This window comes from Balaenoptera ricei, chromosome 20 (assembly GCF_028023285.1).
Source record: "Balaenoptera ricei isolate mBalRic1 chromosome 20, mBalRic1.hap2, whole genome shotgun sequence".
Lineage (NCBI taxonomy): Eukaryota > Metazoa > Chordata > Mammalia > Artiodactyla > Balaenopteridae > Balaenoptera > Balaenoptera ricei.
Genome location: NC_082658.1, coordinates 57,837,424 through 57,857,212, shown reverse-complemented (window position 1 = coordinate 57,857,212; position 19,789 = coordinate 57,837,424). Strand labels below are relative to the sequence as shown.

At 50.9% G+C, this 19,789-nt stretch overlaps 2 protein-coding genes across 21 annotated transcripts in view; one reads left to right on the top strand and one right to left on the bottom strand.

Annotated features, from left to right (window-relative positions):
* The window catches only part of ADPRM (ADP-ribose/CDP-alcohol diphosphatase, manganese dependent), a 384,694-nt gene that overhangs the window by 260,357 nt on the left and 104,548 nt on the right, over positions 1-19,789 (bottom strand). For 4 of the 20 annotated variants that reach the window (XM_059907757.1, XM_059907759.1, XM_059907761.1 and 1 more), the window contains one exon: positions 2,676-2,859. The exons of the other annotated variants lie outside the window; for them this stretch is intronic. In XM_059907757.1, coding sequence (XP_059763740.1) covers positions 2,676-2,859 — 184 coding nt within the window. The remainder of the gene's footprint in view (positions 1-2,675; positions 2,860-19,789) is intronic. 20 annotated transcript variants of the gene reach the window in all.
* On the top strand, positions 9,835-10,261 carry PIRT (phosphoinositide interacting regulator of transient receptor potential channels). The gene has a single exon (XM_059909021.1). It carries the CDS (start codon positions 9,835-9,837, stop codon positions 10,240-10,242), a length of 408 nt encoding a protein of 135 aa, XP_059765004.1. The 3' UTR covers positions 10,243-10,261.

The following is a 19,789-nucleotide window of genomic DNA, read 5'->3' as shown; positions in this document are numbered from 1 at the left end:
GGAGGGTTTGTCCCGGCTGTGCACCTGGAGGAGGGGAAGCTGTGGGCAGGTGGCTGCTTCCGCCCTGCCAGACAGCATTTGGGCTTCACCCTTCACAGCCATTGGCAGAAAGGGCTGGGCAGGGACCACCCTCCCAAGCCTCGACAGAGGCAGGAACGAAAAAGCCAGACGTCGAGGTGCAAGGCCACCCTCAGACCCCGGAGTGCACGGGCGGGACCTCACACCCAGACCGTCCTCCTGGGCATCCCACATCAGACCTCAGCATCTGCGGGTCCATCCCTCCCAGCTGCAGGTGTGGCAGGCAACCAGGGCAGGTGCCAGGAAAACAAGTCGCAGCATGCGGGCTGGGGCAGGCTCCACGTCGGAAAGGGGAAACGAGGCTGGCGCCTATAAACACGGACAAAACGGGTAGGGCAGACGTGTGCCACAGGGACCATACGCCCAGGTGAAAGCAGACATTATCACCTGGCTATTTTTCCACCTCGTAACCGGGCAGGGCCTGGGCGCCGGCTGCGTGACGTGAAGAGCGAGGTGAGTGGCACTGTCTAGGTGGAGTGTGACCTTTGGAGAACTTCCCTTCCTAGAAGCACTGTGGGCAGGTGACAGACAGGGGCCCTGGTGACAGCAGCAGAAGATTCAGAAACACTCTGGCCTCTGCTTTACCAGCTCAGGCACTAGGCACCACGCACCTTACCAGAGGGATGGGGTCACCAACCGAATGTCTTGTTGCGGGGAGGGCAGCCACTCGCAGTGACAGCTGGGTGAGGCATTGTGGGGACTCCAGTGGGGAGAGAGCAAGACCCTCCACATCTCAGGAATTCCAAATACAAACCCATGCTTGGGGTCTTTCTCAGGAATTGTGTTATCTCTATCACTTGTGTTTCGCAACCTGCCCCTTTTCTCCCACCAGACGACCCTTCCCTCTGGGCCCACCTCCTGGCTGTGAGACATGTGCCCGCTCTCCCCTGCTTTCGGTCCTTGCAATTCCCAGAATAGTCCAGCTCCTATCAGGGGGGAGAAGCTTGGGAAGGGACAGATAACTCCAGACCCAAGCGCAGTGGGGCCTCTTATGATATCAGGGTTGCCAGATACATTACAAGGATGCCAGTTACCTCTGAATTTCTCATAAACAACAAATACCTTTAGGTATAAGGATGTCCTGGGCAATATCTGGAACAGTCTTATAAGAAAAACCATTTGTTGCTTATCTGAAGTGCAAATTTAACTGGGCATCTTGTCATTTTATTGGCTAAATCTGGCAACCTATTAATATTGACGGTATTAAGTGAAGGGGAAGGGCAGACTCCATCCTTGAGCAAGCAGAGTGCAGTATAAAGACCAGGATTTGGGGTCAGGCAGCTCTGAGCCTCAATTTCCTCATCTGTAAAATGGGAATGATAATAAGAGTACCATCGTAGAAGAGCTATTAAAAGAGATGCTCCAGGTGAAGAAGGTGGCAGGTACCAGGCACTTTGTGCTCCATTGGGATGATGGTGGTAGTGGCTTTGTGGCCTATGTCACAGGCCTCTTGCTGCTCTGCTGGCTGCAGCTCAAGGCCCCCGGCTTCAGCCCCCACGTCCTCAGCAGCTCCACCCATCAGTGCATGCCTAACCCCTCACCCAAAGCAGCCACCGCTGCAATTCTGTTCATGGCCAGTGCCCCCATTTCAAATATGCTCTCCATTCACTGTTCCTCCAGTTTAAAAAAAAAACACCAAAACCTCAAAACCGTCCCAAAGGGGAGCAGGATAGACTCGAACCCAGGCTCTGGAGCCAGACAGGCTCCAAAACTCCCCTTTCTAACCTGGTTCACTACTCACCTGCTGAGTAACTTTGGGCAAGTCATTTAATCTCTCTGATCCTGTTTCCTCACCTGCAAAATGAGGTACTAACTGTCCCATCCTCAGTGACTTGTCAGGAGGGTTAAAGGACACAATGCAGATAAAGCACTCAGCCTGGTTCCCAGCCCATAATAAGAATCCGAGAAATGACAGTTATTGTTGCTGTATGAAAAGCGTCGGCCCTCCCCTAACGCACTGTGCGCTGCTTCTCCTTTGGAGAAGCTGCTTGGGGAACCGTGAAGACTTCAGGAAGGCCAGCCAGTGGAGGGAAACCAGGCTTGGTGAGGTGTGCATCCGTCAGAGACCAGGGAGGGAGGGGAAGGGGACAGGGAACAGGTCAGAGGGGCGCCCTGCTCCTCACAGCTGCCTCTCCTGCCGCCTCATTAGCCAGTCCCGTCTGACCACCCCCGCTCTAAGAACAAAGGGCATACTTGACAGCTGGATGGGGAGGAACAGCAATGGCGACTTGACGCTGCCGTGCCGAACCTTCCTGCCGCAGCTCCCCTATTTATTGAATCATTTCACAAATGTTTGGCAAGTCCTAAGCCCCAGCCAGGCGCTGAGCTACCTGCTGGAGCGCATAGGTAGCTGAGGAAGCCCCAGGCCCAGCCCTGCAACTGCTGCCCCATTAAGTGGTACATTTCAGACACTCGAGAATCTACCGGAGGGAAAAGTGTTTGCTCCTTATTCTCCTGGACACTCACTGTTGCTTGCCAGCTTTCATGGTCCACACACCCCACCCAACCAGCTGTTGGCGGATGAATATATGAGTGCGTGAGAAACAGCCAGAAAGTTCCTGCTGTTCTCTCCCCTCTCATTTGAGATATCACTTTACCTTGTTTGTCAGAGACACCACTGAGCTGGGAAATGGGGACGCCTGGAGCTCCTATTGGAGAGGGACGTCGTCTTCTTAGTTGTGTCTGTAGCTCCGCGTCTAGCAGAGGGCAGACACGGGGGCTGCTCGGAGCGTGTCTGCTGCAGTGTTGGGGAGAGCTGTGAGCCGAGTGCTGTGTAGCAACCTGGGGAACACAAGGTCAAGGGGCAAACGCTCAATGGACATCTGCAGACAGGGTTTTCGAATACCTGGCCAATTACAAACACACGACAGATAAGGAGACCAGCTCTAACAAGATCAAGAGACGGTCCCTTCTGTATACACTTGTTTGGCCAACCAAACCCAGTCTTTGCTCTGCCCAGGGCCTCCTGGCTCCCTGAAAGTCTGTTTTCCTTCAAGGGATGGTATCTTTCCAGAGACAAGGTGAATATGGTGAAATTCTTGTTCTCTCTCTCTCCCCTCTCCTCTCTCTCTCTCTCTCTCCCTCCATCTCCATCTCCACCTCCATCTTCATCTCCATCTCCACCTCCATCTTCATCTCCATCTCTACCTCTCATCTTCATCTCCACCTCCTTCTGAATCTCCATCTCCACCTCCATCTCTCACATCCATCTCCATCTTCATCTCCACCTCCATCTTCAACTCCACCTCCCCCTCCACCTCCCCTCTCCATCTTCATCTCCACCGCCACTTCCATCTTCATCTCCACCTCCATGTTCATCTCCCTCTCTACCTCTCATCTTCATCTCTACCTCCATCTCTCATATCCATCTCCATCTCCACCTCCATCTCCATCTTCTGTCCCCAAATCCCAATTTCTCAAAGAAGCACCTTCTCTCTTTCAGGATCTCCTCTTCCTCAGAATCAGCACACAGTGTTTCCCATAAGGGCCAGGTGACTCTCTCACCTCACAGATTTCCCTTTAACATCTCTGCCCTATTCTGGGGTCACTCTGCCCCTGCCCACACCCCTACTTTCCTTTTCTGGGGTAATGTGTTTCCTGCCCTCACCTCTACTCTGGATCCCCAAGTTCCATCATATGACTTCAACCATTATCAACATTCTGCTATTCTTGGTTTAACTATACTTTCACCTGCTCCCCAGCCTGACCCCCTTTATTATTATTATTACGATTTTTACAGTTCTTTTTTGCAGGGTATAATTTACACACATCACAATGCACAAATCTTAGTGTACTATATTGACAAATGGGTCCCCCATGTAACCCACACCGATATCAAGAGATAGAACATTTCCATCAACCCCAGAAGGTCCCACTTAGTTCCTCCCCACCCCTACAACCACTGTTTTGAGATGTGTCACCTTAGCTTAGTTCCTAGAAGGTTCTAGAATGTCATATAAATGGAAACATACACTATATGTACTCGTTTATATCTGACTTCTTTCACCCATCATGTCCATGAGACCCATCCATGCTGTGTGTGTATCAGAAGTTTGTTCCTTTTTATTGTTTAGTAGTATTCCATTGTGTGACTATACAAGATGTGGTCACCTTTTCTCCTGTTTATGGACATTGGGTTGTTTTGTGGTTTGGGCTATTATGAACAAAGCTGCTATGAATATTCTTAAACAAGTCTTTGGTGGACATAGGTTTTCATTTATCTTGGACAAAGAAATATCTAGGAGTGGAATTGCTGGTTCAAAGGGAAGGTGTATGTTTCACTTTGTAAGAAACTACTGAACCTTGTTCCAAAGCGGCTGTACCATATTACATTCCTACCAGCAGTACACAAGAGCTCCAGTTGTTCCCCACTCTCACCAACATTTGTATTGTGAGATGTTTAAATTTTAGCCATTCTAGTGAGTGTGTGGCTGTATCTCCTTGTGGTTTTAATTTGTATTTCCTGTCGAATGTCAATCTCAAGCCCTTTTTCATGGGTTTCTTCTTCATCTATTTGTCTTCCTTTGTAAAGGGTCTGTCCAAATCATTTGCCCATTTTTAAAATTGGGCTGTTTGTGTTGTTATTAATCACATGTATTTCAGATGCAAATCTTTTGACAAATATGTATTTTGCTAAAATTTTCTCCCAGTCCATAGCTTGCCTGTTCATTTTCTTCCCAGTAGCTTTTAATGAGGCAGGAGTTTTAAATTATGATGAAATCTAATGTATTGATTTTCTTTTTCTTCCTTGCTTATTGCCTTCTCTGTCCTAAGAAATTTTGCCAACCTCCAGGTCACAAAGATATTCTCCTATATTTTGTCCTAAAACTTTATGGTTTTAGCTTTTATGTTCAGGTTATGTCCATGATCCATCTCAAATTCATTTTTTGTTGATGGTATGAGGTGAAGACAAGTTTCATTTTTTTCCATATAAATATTCAGTTATTCCAGCACCATCTGTTGAAATGACTTTCTTTTCCCCATGGAACTGTTTTGGTGTATCTGTCAAAAATCAGTTGTCCTCAGTTACTGTTTGGCCTGTGGGGCTGGTCACTAGGGAAGGTGGTCTGACTTCCTGAAAGTCTTACTTACAGATTGTAGCCTGGCTCTCTGTGCCAGTTACTGTAGATAATGGGGTGGCTTCTTGGGCTGGTTGCTGCAGGTTGTGGGTCAGAGTTCTGTTCTTATACATGTCTGGTCATCGTCCATCTGTATATTCAGTGTCTCATTTATTACAAACATTTGCAAACATACATAAAAGTAGAGATCATAATATAATGAACTTCCATATATCCGTCACCCGGATTTTAGAACCTTTAACATTTTGTCGTATTTGAGCTGGAGTTTGGTGCTTTCATGTGAATCACGGCATCATGACCATTCATCTCTGTACCTGGTTTCAAGATGTATCTCCATATCTATAAAGACGTTTTCTTCTGTGTCCACAATATCGTCATCATACTGAATACAAATGTTAAATCCTTAAGCGTCATCTAATATCCAATCCAAATTCAAACTTCCCTAAAATTATCCCGAAATGTACAACTGGTTTCTTCTAGTCAGAATCCAAATAATGAACATATTGCATTTAGTTATATTTAAAATTTTTCTTTAGCAGTCATATCATGGTATACAGCTCAAATAGTACACACCCAAGTAATTGGCTGTAGCCAGATCGATGGCACCCCGCAAGTCTCCATCACGCCCCCCTTCCAGCCACCACCCCCACTGAAGGTAACAACTGTCCTAACCTCTAATGGCATAGATGGTCTTACATGTTTTTGAACCTTCTGTAAATGGAAGAGGTGTCTGGCCTCTCTTGCTCAGTGTCATGTTTGGGGTCCTGCGTGGACAGGCGTGGGGTTCATTCTTTCCTCCTCGTGTTGTGTAGTCCCAGACCAGTGCTCCCTCACCGCGCCAGCCTGTGGCCTGTCTGTCCCTAGTTCTGTGCTACAAATACGTCTCTACCCACTACCTCTGCTTCCTGACACCCCAGACGCAGCCTCCGTGGGGAGAAGGACCCAATCTCCCTTCTCAAGTTGCTTCTCTGAGGGCTGAGCCGACAGGCAAATCTGTGTTTAGTCCAGGAGGTCCGAGCCCTGGGCCTTCCGCTGGCTCTTCTCAGCTCAGCCCCTCGGGCCCTCGGTCCTCAGCCACCCCTGAGGTGTGGGGACATTAACTGACAGTGAGTGTGTGCCTTTTTTAGGGTTTCCATAACAAAGTACCACAAACGTAGCCACTGAAAACAATGGGAGTCTGTTCTCTCACAAGGAAAAAAATCAAGGTGTCCTCTGAGTTGCTCCTTCCAGAGGCTCTGAGGAGAGTCCGTCCCATCCTCTCTCCCACCGTGCGCCCTTGTCCTGTAGGGGGCATCACTTCACCATCGGCCTCCATCTGCACGTGGCCTCCCCTCTGTGTGTCACAGTTCCTCTCCTTTCTCTACAAGGACGCAGGTTCTTGGACTTGTCTGTTTGAGGATGAGCTCACCTGGAGATCCTTCCCTTAATTACAGCTGCAAAGACTCTTATTCCAAAGAAGGTTACTTTCTGAGGGTCTGAGTGGACAAGTCCACCCACTGCGGGAAGTGAGGGATCCTCTGAGACAGACGAACCAAACCCGCAGGAACTGAGGACCTGGAAGCGTGCTTCTTCTCGCTGAACCAGCTCCCCAGGGGTTACGTGCTCCCCACCCCACAGAACTGCAGCATCAGGGCCACGTCCTTTGAGCACCTGCTGAGTGCCGGTGGAGGGGGGCTGCTGGGTAGAGGAGGCGTATAAACCAGCAGAGGCCCTGAGGCAGTCTGCAAATTAGGAGGGATGGAAGAGCGCCAGGGAGCAGAGGTTCTCCACCAGATTGATTCTGCCCCCAGGAGACACTTGGCAAGCTCTAGAGACATTTTTGACTATCATGACTGGAGGGGTTTGCTACTGGCATCTAGTGGGTAGAGGCCAGGGATAGTATTAAATATCCCACAATGCTCAGAACAGCCCCTGCAGCAAAAAATTATTGGCTCCCAAATGTCAATAGTGCCACTGTTGAGAAACCCTGGTATCAGAAAAAGAAATCGGATCTTTTAGGACTTTAATAAAATGTTATAAAACTCGTCCTGCCCCTGAGATGGTGATTTTCGGGAAACCTGGGTTCTCAGAATTTGAGTTTGATTCACCGCCTATGGACCTATCCAAAATAGTTAAGAAGTCCCTCAGCCTAACTTCTTTATTGTACAGATGAGAAAACAGGGACCGAGAAAGAAAATAACTATTGCAATAATAATAGCAACCAGGGCCATTTCTTAAACTCCTGTAACATATCACACAATGAAGTGGGGTCTTGTGAAATCTGACAGTCACCGCTGCCCTATGAGGCAGATATGCCGTTATCCTTATTCTATATATGTGACTAGTGAGTCTCAGGTGGGTTCAGACAGCGGTCCCTCTGGTGTCAAAGACCTGGATCTTTCTGTCACACCAGACCCTGCAAGTAAGCTCAGTGACGTGCTGCAACCGTGAAGGAACCCAGCACGGCGTTCACTCCACAGCCAACCCCGCCTGCCCCTGTGTTTAGAGTTGCCGCCACCTCCTGCCTGGTAGGGGCGGGGGTTGGGGGAGAAGGCACGGAGCTCAGCCTTGTTCAAGGGAGAAGAAGTGCTCTCCTTCAGTCACTGCCCAGAAGATGAACCCCCCGACCATTCACTATCCCAAGGACCCGCCCTCTTCCTAAGTAAGTCCACTAAATGAAAGGTTCCCATTCTTTGGGATTTCGTGAGGTATTACAATTTACATAGATAGATAGATAGATAGATAGATAGATAGATAGATAGATAGATAGACAGACAGATAGATACATGATAGATAAAGTAGGTAGACATCTACATAGGATGACTGACTTCTCATCTTGGCCAGTACAGATACCAACAAAACCAATGATCATCTTCCCTCACAGTCATTTCATAAAATGAATATTCCAATGCCAAAATAAAAGAAGGAGTAAAAATAGTTCTTCAAATAAATAAATGTACCATTATGAAAAACTTAAGATCAGTGTTATTTCTCCGTTGCAGAGTGAACCCTATACAACTACTTATCTCTGTCAGTCCTTACTCAGTGAGAGGTTTCTCTACTGCAGGATGGAGCCCTAAAGTGAAAAACTCAGGCCCTGTCATAGTGGAAGGACCCTCAGGAATCATCCTGACCGGCTCGGTCTAGTACAATGAGCTTCGAGTCCAAAGACCTTGGCCTGGATCCCAACACAGCCACCTATGAAGTTGGGGGGAGGCTTGGGCCACAATCCTAAATCTCACTGGGTCTCAGCCCCTGCCCTCCTAAGAGGGGAACAAACAAGCGACCTCCTGGCAGGGCCAAAGAGCGTGCGCGAGGTGCAGCCAGCAAGGCGCAGTTGGCCGGACCTCTCACTCAGCATCTGGAAAGCCATCCTCCCTGCATCCGCCGTGGCTGCCTCACACCCCAGGGGCAGCTCTCCCGGGGGCTGGTCCTTCCCCACCCAGCCCGGTGATCCCCAGGCACAGCTGAGCCTCGTGCCTTCCCATGAATACTCCTCCATCACAACACCCCGAACGTGTGAAGGCAGCAGGCGCTTCTGCCCTGGGATTTGCTGCCAAGTGGGGGAAAGGGCCACCTGGAGAGACCATCCTACCAAAGACGGCAAAACGCCACAGGAGAAACCAGGTTGCGGTAACCAACGCCAGCTCCCCGGCTAGGGTTTCACCACATGCCTCGTAAGCCCTCCTCTCCCCACCGAGCCTGCAGGGGAAAAGGAGAGATCACTTTTTTTTTTTTCTTTTTTAACATCTTTATTGGAGTATAATTGCTTTACAATGGTGTGTTAGTTTCTGCTGTATAACAAAGTGAATCAGTTATACGTATACATATGTTCCCATATCTCTTCCCTCTTGCATCTCCCTCCCTCCCACCCTCCTTATCCCACCCCTCTAGGTGGTCACAAAGCACAGAGCTGATCTCCCTGTGCTATGCGGTTGCTTCCCACTAGCTATCTATTTTACGTTTGGTAGTGTATATATGTCCATGCCACTCTCTCTCTTTGTCACATCTTACCCTTTCCCCTCCCCATATCCTCAAGTCCATTCTCTAGTAGGTAGTGGCAAGACGGGAATAAAGACACAGAGAGATCACTTTAAAAGTGATGATGTCACTTACGCAAATACTCCTCTGTGACGGGGTTGAGTAGCCCATCTTCCCAGGAAACTTGCTGCTGTGGAAGGAAATCCCTCCCATCCCGCTCCCCAAAGAGGGATATTAGTAAATGCTGTTTGAGTGGGGCCTGAGGTGGCCAGACTGGAAAGAAGAGGAAGAACCTGGGGTCCCGGGAGGAGGGACTGGAGGGGAAGCCAAGGACCAAGGCCGTAACTCACGCAAGATCACACAGCAAGAAAGCGGCTGAGTCTGAAAATAAGATGCCATTTCATAAATTGTAGCTTTTGCCTGTTTTTTAAAAGGCCACCACTGTTCCCTGATTTAAATAATAAGAGTGGTTGATTAGAGTGATATAATATTTATCTCTCACAAGGAAAAAAAAATACCACCTTGAGTGGCTTCTTATTTATGTGGACCTCATCTGCTTTTCTTTTAGCTTCAGCACAAAAACCCTGTACTGCCCTCCACTAAGAGCCGGGCTGGAGACAGAAGCGGAGAACAGGAAGGCTGTGCGAGGGTTCCTCTGGCCTCGTCCTTGCTTCTAACCGTTGCTGGCACCAGGTGCCCAGTCCTGGGAGCCGTGACCATGGAGGCTCTCCCCAAGGCCCTGGAGGTCAACGAGAAGTCTCCAGAATCCAAGGACCTGCTGCCCAGCCAGACCGCCAGCTCCCTGTGCATCAGCTCCAGAAGTGAGTCTGTCTGGACCACCCACCCCCGGAGTAACTGGGAAATCTACCGCAAGCCCATCGTCATCATGTCCGTGGGCGGTGCCATCCTCCTCTTCGGTGTGGTCATCACCTGCTTGGCCTACACCCTGAACCTGGGTGATAAGAGCCTCAAGGTCCTTAAGATGATAGGGCCTGCCTTCCTGTCTCTGGGACTCATGATGCTGGTGTGCGGGCTGGTGTGGGTGCCCATCATCAAAAAGAAACAGAAGCAGAGACAGAAGTCAGTTTTCTTCCAGAGCCTCAAGTCCTTCTTCCTGAATCGCTGATGACGGTCTCGCCCTCTGCCCTCCCCACCACCCTGCCACCTCGACCAGGAGAAGATGTGATGACCAACATCCAACATCCCTGGCCCCTTGAGAGGTGGAGTCTTCCATGAAACTGATGCAGGCAAACCCTCTTCTGGGCCCCGTGGGAAAGAGTGAGCTCGGGGCTGCACCCTCCGAGCAGCTGGGAGGTACCGCTGGATGATCTCATTTAATCTCTCTGTTATCACTGATGTTCCCTCAGATCCTGGCCACGACCACCGCCTTTCATGGCTCTCATCCCAGCCTGTACATCCAGGTGTCACTCATCTAACGCTCTCTGCCAAGTGCTGTGCATGTTGGGAAATTCCTTGAGGTGGGCTATGCCCCGAGAAGAACCTCCTGTTTACATATCTGAGTGCCTGAACTGGATTCTGCATTTGCTTCCTTCCAGAACCCAAACTGACCAACGGAGGTCCTTCACAGAGGGAAGGGAAGTTCTGACCATTGGGTCTGCCCACCCCAGCTCTCTCTGTGGGCAAGATGCTGGCTTGCATTTCAAGAGATCGGACAAGTCACAAGTATTAAACATTCCAAAGAGTGAGCAGTGAAAGGTGGCCGGGGAAAGACCTTCCAGGAAGGCACATTTCCCCTAGAAATGGCCCTGGGAGTCAGCCAGTGAAGAAATTTAACCCTTAGTTGTATAGAATTTACACCAGAGGCAGTGGGGTGTGCTAGGGGGTGTCACAGACTCCCCTTGACCTTCTAACTCCTTCTCCGTGACTACTCTTCCCTCTGAACTTGACACTTAGCCAAGGACAAGCGCGTGTTGCCCTAACTCCCTCTTTCCCCCACCCCTGCCTCTACCCCATGACTCTAGCACAGCCAGGTGGAGAGCGGCTGCAGAGGGATGCTGTAAGATTTTTCTCTCCTTCTCCCCCATCGAGAATCAAAACCAAGAAGCTCGAATTCCACATCTGAGTGTCTGTAGGTTTCCAGCGATGGAATTTTCTTTAGAAAATCCCAACTTCTGCTCTCCCTGCCCCCACTCACCAACATGCAAACCTTCAGTGAGGGCCCTGCTCTGGGCCAGGTCCCGGGGCGAGAGCAAGACAGATGGTCCCTGGGCTCATCTTCTTTATAAAGTGAGAGACAGCCAGAGCACCAGGCGGCCAGAACACCCCGGGATGAGTACTTTCTGGGGAAACGAGGATGGGGGCAGGAACGCGGAGGGGACATCTGCCCCAGCCTTGGGAGAGGACAGAGGGCGTGCTGGAGGCTGTGCCATCCACACAGAACCAAAGGGAAGAGGAGAGCTGGCGAAGAGGGGAAAGGAAGGCACTCTAGGCGGAAATGGTGTGTGCAGAGCTGGGGCGGGAGGGGAGCGGGATACAGTTAGGAAACAGCATAGCAAGCTCCCTAACCTCCCGAATGGTCACCTGAGCCCCTCTCTCGGCCTGCCTCCCCCTGCTTCCCCAAGTGCCTTGGTGCGGCTTCTCGGGGCTTATGGAGGGGCCTCCTGGGTCTGTGGCAAAGACTACAGACTTCCTGGGTCTGTGGGAGTTTCCAGGGGCCCATCACGCAGAGAGCACCTGTGAGGTTAAGTGCTCCCCAAATCTGGGGTTTCCTGCAGCATCCGGAGGCCCTTAGGTGACAGACCAGGAGGGTACCTGCAAGAAAGCCACGCTGCCCTAGGTCTGAGGCCCAGCGGAGAGCATCTGATAACGAGGGGAAGGCTTCCTGGGCCTTCTGCCCCTGAGCCCGTCCCATCACTATGCCACCATGACAACCTTTCTTTCCCTCCTTCCCCCCCCCACCCCCCGCCGTCTCTCTTTCTCTCTCTCTCTCCAACAGGCCTCCAGGTATCTCCATCCTTCATGGTGGTTCCATATGCAAAGTCAGAACCCCACCTTGTTCCCTCTGCATCATGGGAAACTCCATGGAGGCAGGTACCTGTGACATGGGGACACCCCCTGCCCCACCCACCTAAGGAGCCAGAGTTTGGGGAGCTTCACCCAGAATGACCGTGTCTCTCATTCAGACAGCGTGGCCAGGTCCTCTAGCCCACCTGTCCCCTGCACACAGGCAGTCGGGACCAATCATGGGGGACGCTGCAAGTACTGTGTCACTAATTGTGGTCCCAGTGCCTCAAGTGACCGGGCTTGCAGAGGGTTTCCTTTTCTCCGACGTGAACGCAGATTCCATGTCAGCCCTAAAATGTCACTCTCACATTCCTCGATGCTTTCTTACGTGGGAGCGAACGGGGAGGACGCCCAGCTGGCTCTCTGGGAATCCACACTTCCAGGGTGTCATTTCCTCTCCCCACAAGCTTATCGAGTAGGCGCAGCTGGGGGAGGAGGGCCCAGGCTGATGCTGTACCACGCGTGTCCTGGCGGGGGGCAGTTTGGGGACGACACGACTCTAGAAAGTGTCCCAGGTCTGGACTCACCTTGGAGCCTCCAGCAATCCGGCCTGCATTCCCTGCTCCTTAACCCAGTGCTTAGCGAGAAAAAGGAGGAAAAACCCCCAAAGCATCATTCACCCCCGCCAGGATCCCTCACATGAATGTGGACCAAGGAACATGCCAGGGTCACACTGAAGGGCTTTTGCCAGAGACTATCGCCACAGAGAAGCCTGAGGAATGGCTGTGCCCAGATCAGATGCCACGTTTCTGGAAAACAGCATCACCACCACGACTCCTCCCATGCCGGGGATGGGAGGTCAGGACCAGCATCCGTGCGTTCGGCTACTGGACTGTATTATCCCACCCATGGCTGTTCTGTGTGGAAGGGTTCCATTTAATCTGAGTGCTAAAAGAATTGTTGGGATGTTGAATTGTATCTTGTCTGACAGTGTCTGCTGTGTTTTCATTCTGTTCCATCAGCAATTCCAGGTTCTACCACTGATTCATCCCTCTAAAATGCCTACCAGCCCTGGCCCCATCACCATGCGCCCTTCCTCGAAACGCGCTGTCTGGGAAAAAGGGTTTCCCAGACACGTGTGGGTTGCACGCCTGGTTCCTCGGGTGCCTCATAGGAGCCGATGGCCCCACTCTGAGATGCTGACGGGGCAGACAGAGCAGGATCTCCTGACTCTTTCCCTCCCTACAAGCCCAGCACTGGGAGATGGAAAAAGAACCTTCCTGGATGAATCAGTGGTCCAGGGCGAGGCAGGCAGGTACCCCAGGGTCAGCCTGCCAATGTCCCCAGGAACCCAAGAGAACAAGCCCAAGAAGGGGTGGCAGTCCAGCCCCCAGGACCTCCATGGCCTCCCCCTTCCTTCCAAGCCCTTCTTCCTTCCCCTGGCCCAGCCTCTTCTGCTCCTCTAGGTCTGTAATCCTGACCCTCTCCTACTTGGCTCCCCACCAGATTCCCCGTGTCCTTGACTTTCTGCTTGCTCTATCCTCAGAGGAAAAGAAAGCATCCTTCTGGATCTGGACAAGCCAGCTGTATTTCAGTCCTCCTCAGATTCCTGCAGCATTGCAGAGTCACGACGCCCCGCTCCCTCCCGCCCCCCACACCCATCACTTCGTCACCATCTCCAGCCCTTAGAGATCAGAGGTCCCTGGAAAACTAAAACTCAGAGCCCCAGATGTGTCTGATACTAACTGCTGCCAGGGAATCGCCTGGGCACGTGCCCGGGGAAGCTTCTGGGCAACACCAGCTTGATGCCTTAACTCACTCAATCCTTTCCAGAAGCCTGCTGGAGGCGCTGTTATCAGCCTCCCCATTTTACAGATGAGGTAAGTGAGACACGGGGACACTGAGCTAGGACATCAAGGCACGATGAAAGTCCAGGTGAGCTGGCTCCAGGAGCCACACGCATGACCCCCACCCGACTCACTCTTCGAAGGGGCTGAGGGGCAGCAGGAGGCACCAGGGTCGCCGTGCCGGGCTCCGGGCTGCAAGGCGGGGACAGCAGGAGTGGAGCCAGGGTCACTAGACAGGCCAGGGGTGGGAGCACAAAACAAGTACGGACCCAGAATGCCAGTCGGGAAAGCGGCCAGGAGCCAGGAAGAAAGGCAGGAAAGAAGCCGGCGTTCTGGGCACCTCCCTAGGTGCCTGGCGTTCGCGTAGTGAGTGTTCAGAGGCAGGAGTAGGGGTCTCCCCCAGCACAGGGTAGCTTTGTCGGAGCAGGTGGCCTTGGTAGAGTGAGCCTTCATCCCACAGGCCAGGCTCCTCTGCTGACCAGCAGGAGGATTTGGAACCAGCTGCCACTGGACTGAACTGACCTTGAGAATGAAGCCTAGCCAAGGATAGCAAAGCAAGAAAGTCAGAAGATCCTACAGCACTGATGACAACCGGGGAGCTACTGGACTGCCCCGCACCATCTCTTACAGGACATACAAATAACATCTCATTAAGTCACTATTTTTTAGGTCCGCTACTTGCAGCCAAATAAAATTCTTATCTACACAAGTGACAAGTCTGGGGAAAGAGTCCTTTTCTTCCTCTAAGCCCGAACACTATTTGATGAGATCAGAACAAAGACTATCATAAATAAGTTCCACATCAGTGCAGTGTATCTGTCCTCCAGATCCTTCAAAAGATTCTCTACGTCTCTAAGGAGAGAGAAAAGGGAGGGGTAAAGCAAGAGCGGAATGACCACGATGATGCCAGACAGGGACCTCCCTCAGACTGGGCATCGGGGTGGTGGGCGGGGAAAGAGTGGGGTTCATACAGGGCACCCGTCAGGCTCTGTGACCTGTCAGGCTGTCCCACGTACTCTAAGAGCTGAGGCAGGGGTGGGTGGGGGACGCAGGAAAGGAATGATTCTATAAAACTAGAACCACTCATGGGAGGAGACACCTAGACACTCAGTTCTCTTTCTCCCAGGTTTTAATCTCCTCATTTGTCAAAATTAAAGTAACCAAAATTCACAAACAGAGGATTCTGTATTGGTTGGGAGCACAGACTCTAGAAACAGTCCACTTGGGCTCACATCCCATCTGGTCTTCCCAGGTCTTCGACCCTAGACAACTTATTTCCTTTCTGTGTACCTCCATCTTTGTGCGTGTGTGCATGTATGTGTGTGTGTGTCCTAATTGTTTTATTCAGGTAACACTGATTTATAACATTATATTTCTATCTCTGCATACACTACAGTGTACTTAACACCAAAAATTTAAGTTTCCGTCCCTCACCATACAGTTGACCTCCTTTACCCATTTTTCTCTCCCACACGCGCCTTTCCCTCTGGTAACCACAACTGTGTCCTCTGTATCTACATGTTTGTTTTGCTTTGGTTTGGCTTGTTCATTTACTTTGTTTTTGTTTGCTTGTTTGCTTATGAGTTTTTATATTCCACATATGAGTGTAAGCATACTATATCTGTCTTCCTCTGTCTGACTTACTTCACTCAGCAAAATACCCTCAAGGTCCATCCATGTTGCTGCAAATGGCAAGACGTCATTTTTTTATGGCTGAGTAGTATTCCATTGTATATGTACCACATTTTCTTTATCCGTTCATCCAGTGATGGGCACTTAGGCTGCCTCCATATCTTGGTTATTGTAAATAATGCCTCGATGAACATGGGGGTGTAGATATTTTGGGGGGTTAGTGTTTTTGTCCATACTTCTATCTTCACAACTGCAAATGGGGTTAATAAAAGTGCCTGCTTCTTCCTCAGCATTAATTGGGATAATCCACATATGGCTTTTATGTATTAAGCCCTGAATATTAGTTATTACCAATGTTAAAGAACTACACAAGGCAGTATATTCTCCTGAATGGTTTTACATAAGGAAAGAATGCAAGTCTATACATCTAATGTGAGCTGATTGGAAAAAGAGAATTTGGGGGTGTGGGAGCTTACCATGCGCTGTGCTGTCTGGAGAATGGGGGCTTGGGGCCAGCCAACAGTTTCATTCCCACCCTTTTGACTCCTGCCTCCCCTCTGCCTTACCATCAGTCCCAATCCATCATCAAAGCCTATAATTTCTCTCTCTCAAGGATGGCCGTTCATCTTGAAGCCAAGGCAGCTCACTGTCGAGAAGAATTCATGTTTCCCCCTCATAGTGAGGAGTGAAGTAGCTGTCCCATCAGGTGCACAGGTCGCAGGACCCCTGGTGTCCAGGTGTGACCACATGACAGGCTCACAGGGGCAAAAGTGGCACGTGACTCTGCTGGGCTGGGCCTTGTAGGAAGGGGGCTTTTCCTCCTGGCTCTGTGAGGAGGAGCCACTATGTGCCCGGAGCCTGGGCCTGAGTCACCAAGGGAAGTGGTATGGGCTGAATGTTTGTGTCTCTCCAAAATTTATATGTTGAAGCCCTAACCCTCAGTGTGATGGTATTTGGAAGCAGGGCCTTTGGCGGGTAATTGGGTTCAGGTGAGGTCATGAGGGTGGCGCTCTCGTGATGGGATTATGAAAACAGGAAGAAACAGGAGAGCTCTCTCTCCACGCCCTCATACCCAGGAAAGGCCATATGAGTACACAGTGAGAAGGTGATCGTCTGCAAACCAGGAACCGAATCTGCCGGCACCTTGATCTCAGACTTCTCAGCCTCTAGAACTGTGCGAAATAAGTGTCTGTTGTTGAAGCCACCCAGTCTATGGTATTTTGTTACAGCAGCCTGAGCTGATGACGACAGTAAGGAAAGCCCCATGAAGACCAGGGACACCACACTGGACTGGTCTATAAAGTAGAAATAAACGTCTATTTTGTTTCGCTACCAAGATGTTGGGGTTTGTCACAGCAGCTAGTATTGCCCCACTAATACACCCACTGGAGCCAGTAATCCCGTCTTTCTGACTACTGGCAAACTCGCCTCCCCCTTCTGTCTTGTTCTCCTCGAATCCATTCTGCATCCTTCACCAGGGTGATCTTTTTCCCCAATGCAAAATCTTCGCAAGCCTCTTCCTTCCATATTCTCCCTTTGCAAAGGCTGAGCGTCTGTCAGACCCTCCTCCCCACCTTGCTCCTTCGTCTCTGCTCTTTGCTCAGGGCATTCTCTCTGCCTGGAAGATTCCCCCTCTGCCCCCCTCTCAGCTTGTCTGGCTTGCCCTCACTCACTCTTCTCTTTTTTCCCAGCACATTTTCTCCTTCCGCCAAACTGCTCAGGAGCCTGTATCACAATTGCCCAAGTCAAATCCAGCTTGGAAGGTAAACACTTATTTAGTAAGAAGCAGTTATGGTCATGGAAAACTTGGAGGCTTTGGCATTAAACAGACCTGAGTTTGAAATCTGAGTCCACAAGCGAGTTTCCATCCTCTGTGACTTTTTGCATTTCTATCTCAGATTTCCAGTTATGTGTGAGGATGATAATTACCCCATTAGGTCCTTATCAGGATTAAATGAGGCAAGAGGAAGTGTTAATATGGCACAATCACATACTAGGTGTTCAGTAAAAGGCAGATACTGTTATTATCTTTGTCACAGGAAGAGAGAATTTCAGGCTACAAACACAATGCAGGAATTCCCAAATCCTTGATTAGACTGGATTTATGCTTGAGCTTGTCAAGCCCTACAGAGTCTTGCAGGTGGGACTGAGGTATCTGATTTCAAACAAAGAAACACAGCATTTTGGCAACTGAGTGCAGGGCTCTCCCTGTAGCATTACTATAATTCCTAGAGAACCTTGTCCCAGACTAACACACAGGTGCACATTTTCACTTAGAATCCAGGGAAGAACCCCAAGTGAATAACTCTGAGGACAGCTGCCAGATACTCCACGGGTGCCCGTTCACTGGGAGAGGGCAGAAGATCTCCATGTAACTGCCCTTCCTGGGGCAGAGGGCGTGCTCCCTGTCAGGCACTGTGCTGACTAATCGGACTAAAGAGCAGTGCCAAGTGTGTGGCCCACAGTCAAGGCCAGCGCAGCTGCTTTCAGGTCCAGCCCAACGAAAGAACGAAGGGAGCGCGGCCAGCTCCTGGGTGAGCAGAGACAGGCTGGAGTGGGTGCGGCTGCCGCTGGAGCCTGAACTGGGGGGAGGAAGGGGGCGCTGGACCAGGGAAGGGCAAGGGATGGCTCACAAAGCCCTTTGCCATATGGCCCGTGAAAGACAACATTGTCCCGTTCATCCATCCAACCAACAGCTACAGAGCAGCTCAGGAATGCTGCCCGGGCACTGGGGAGAAGGAAGTGAACAAAACAGACAAAATGTCCTGCTTTCTGGAGCCTTCCCCGGTTAGAGGCAGACGGGCCATAACAAGGACATTATCAAATGGACAAGATGGTGCCAAAGGGTCGTGAGGGCTGTGAAGTCAAGAAACAGGGCGAGGGGATAGTATGGTCACAGGAGGCTCCTCTGAGGGGGGACACCTGTGTTGAGACCTGAATGAAGAGAAGGAAGCAGCCATGTGAAGGCCTGGGGCAGAAGCTCCCAGCAGAGGGTGGGTGGTGGAGACGCCACGGCTCCTCTTCCCCACCCTCGGTCTCTCCTCCCCACTGCGGTGTGACTTCCACACCGGTCCCATCCTGAAGGGCCTGGTGGGGACACCATGCCTGGAGCCTCGTTGGGGGGTGGCTTGCATCTGCCTGTCGTCTGTTACTCTGGCTGCCCCTCCATCACACACAGCGTTTCTGGCATCCTCTTCCTCACGTGCCCGTTCAGCCCCCATCCCCCTGTGCTAGTCACCCCTCCCCCAACCACCCCGCTGCCCACCCCCCACCCCCAGCTTCAATCAATGTCCCCCAAATCAGCGCTGCTGAAACGCATGCCAAGCTCTGGACAACATATCCCAACCTGGATGGTCCTGGCATCTCCATCCGGATCATCCTCGCCTTGCATTCAACTGGTGTCAAAAGAAATTCCTTGCGTTTTCCCACAGTGCCTCCTCCAAACCCGGTCCCACGTCCCGTGTGTCAGTGATGGGTAACACCACCAATTAATCCAGAACACTGGGCTAACCTCCCTCTCCCATACCCTCTGTGTCCAGTCTCTCTCCTGAACACCTTGTGGAATCCTTCTCCTTTTCTCCATCCCCAGGGTCCCTGGGTTAGGTCACCAGCCTCCCCAGTGGTCTCCCTGCCTGCAGCCTTGTCCCACTACAATTCATTCTCCATTTATTTCAAGCAGAGCATCTTTCTAAAAGGCACTTCTGATCATGTCACCACTCGTGGCCCTGCCCCTGAGTCGTTAGCTGCTCCCATCCCATGGCAGATGGAGCGCACACTCCTCCATCCAGCACAGGCCTCCCTAGGGAGGCCCACCTCTACCCCAGCTTCTCCACATTCCTGCCACCCACCCTTCACCCCAGACCTACAAATGAGGACAACCCAGTATATCATGCCTCTGCATCTTTCCACAGGCTCCTTCCTCAGCCTGAACTATGCTGATCTCTTCTTCTGTCTAGCTGACTCCTAGCTCAAGCACCACCTCTTCCAGGAAGTCTTCCTTGCAGCACCCTGTGGTCACCTTCTGGCACGGGCCTTTCTGATTCTCTCTGCTTTACATTTAGTGCATCCTCTCGCTGAAGAGCTCTGTGGTATATAGTGCTGGTTAAATGAAGGAATGAATGGTGACAGTGTGTCCTCACAGCTGTCCTGTGTGGGAGTAATAAGGGTAGGTACTACTCTCATTTACAAGTGAAGAAATTGAGAATCAGAGATACTCAGCCATTTGCTCAA

Excerpts from the sequence above, each read along its gene's own strand:
- PIRT (XM_059909021.1), top strand. The coding sequence starts at position 9,835 with ATGGAGGCTCTCCCCAAGGCCCTGGAGGTCAACGAGAAGTCTCCAGAA.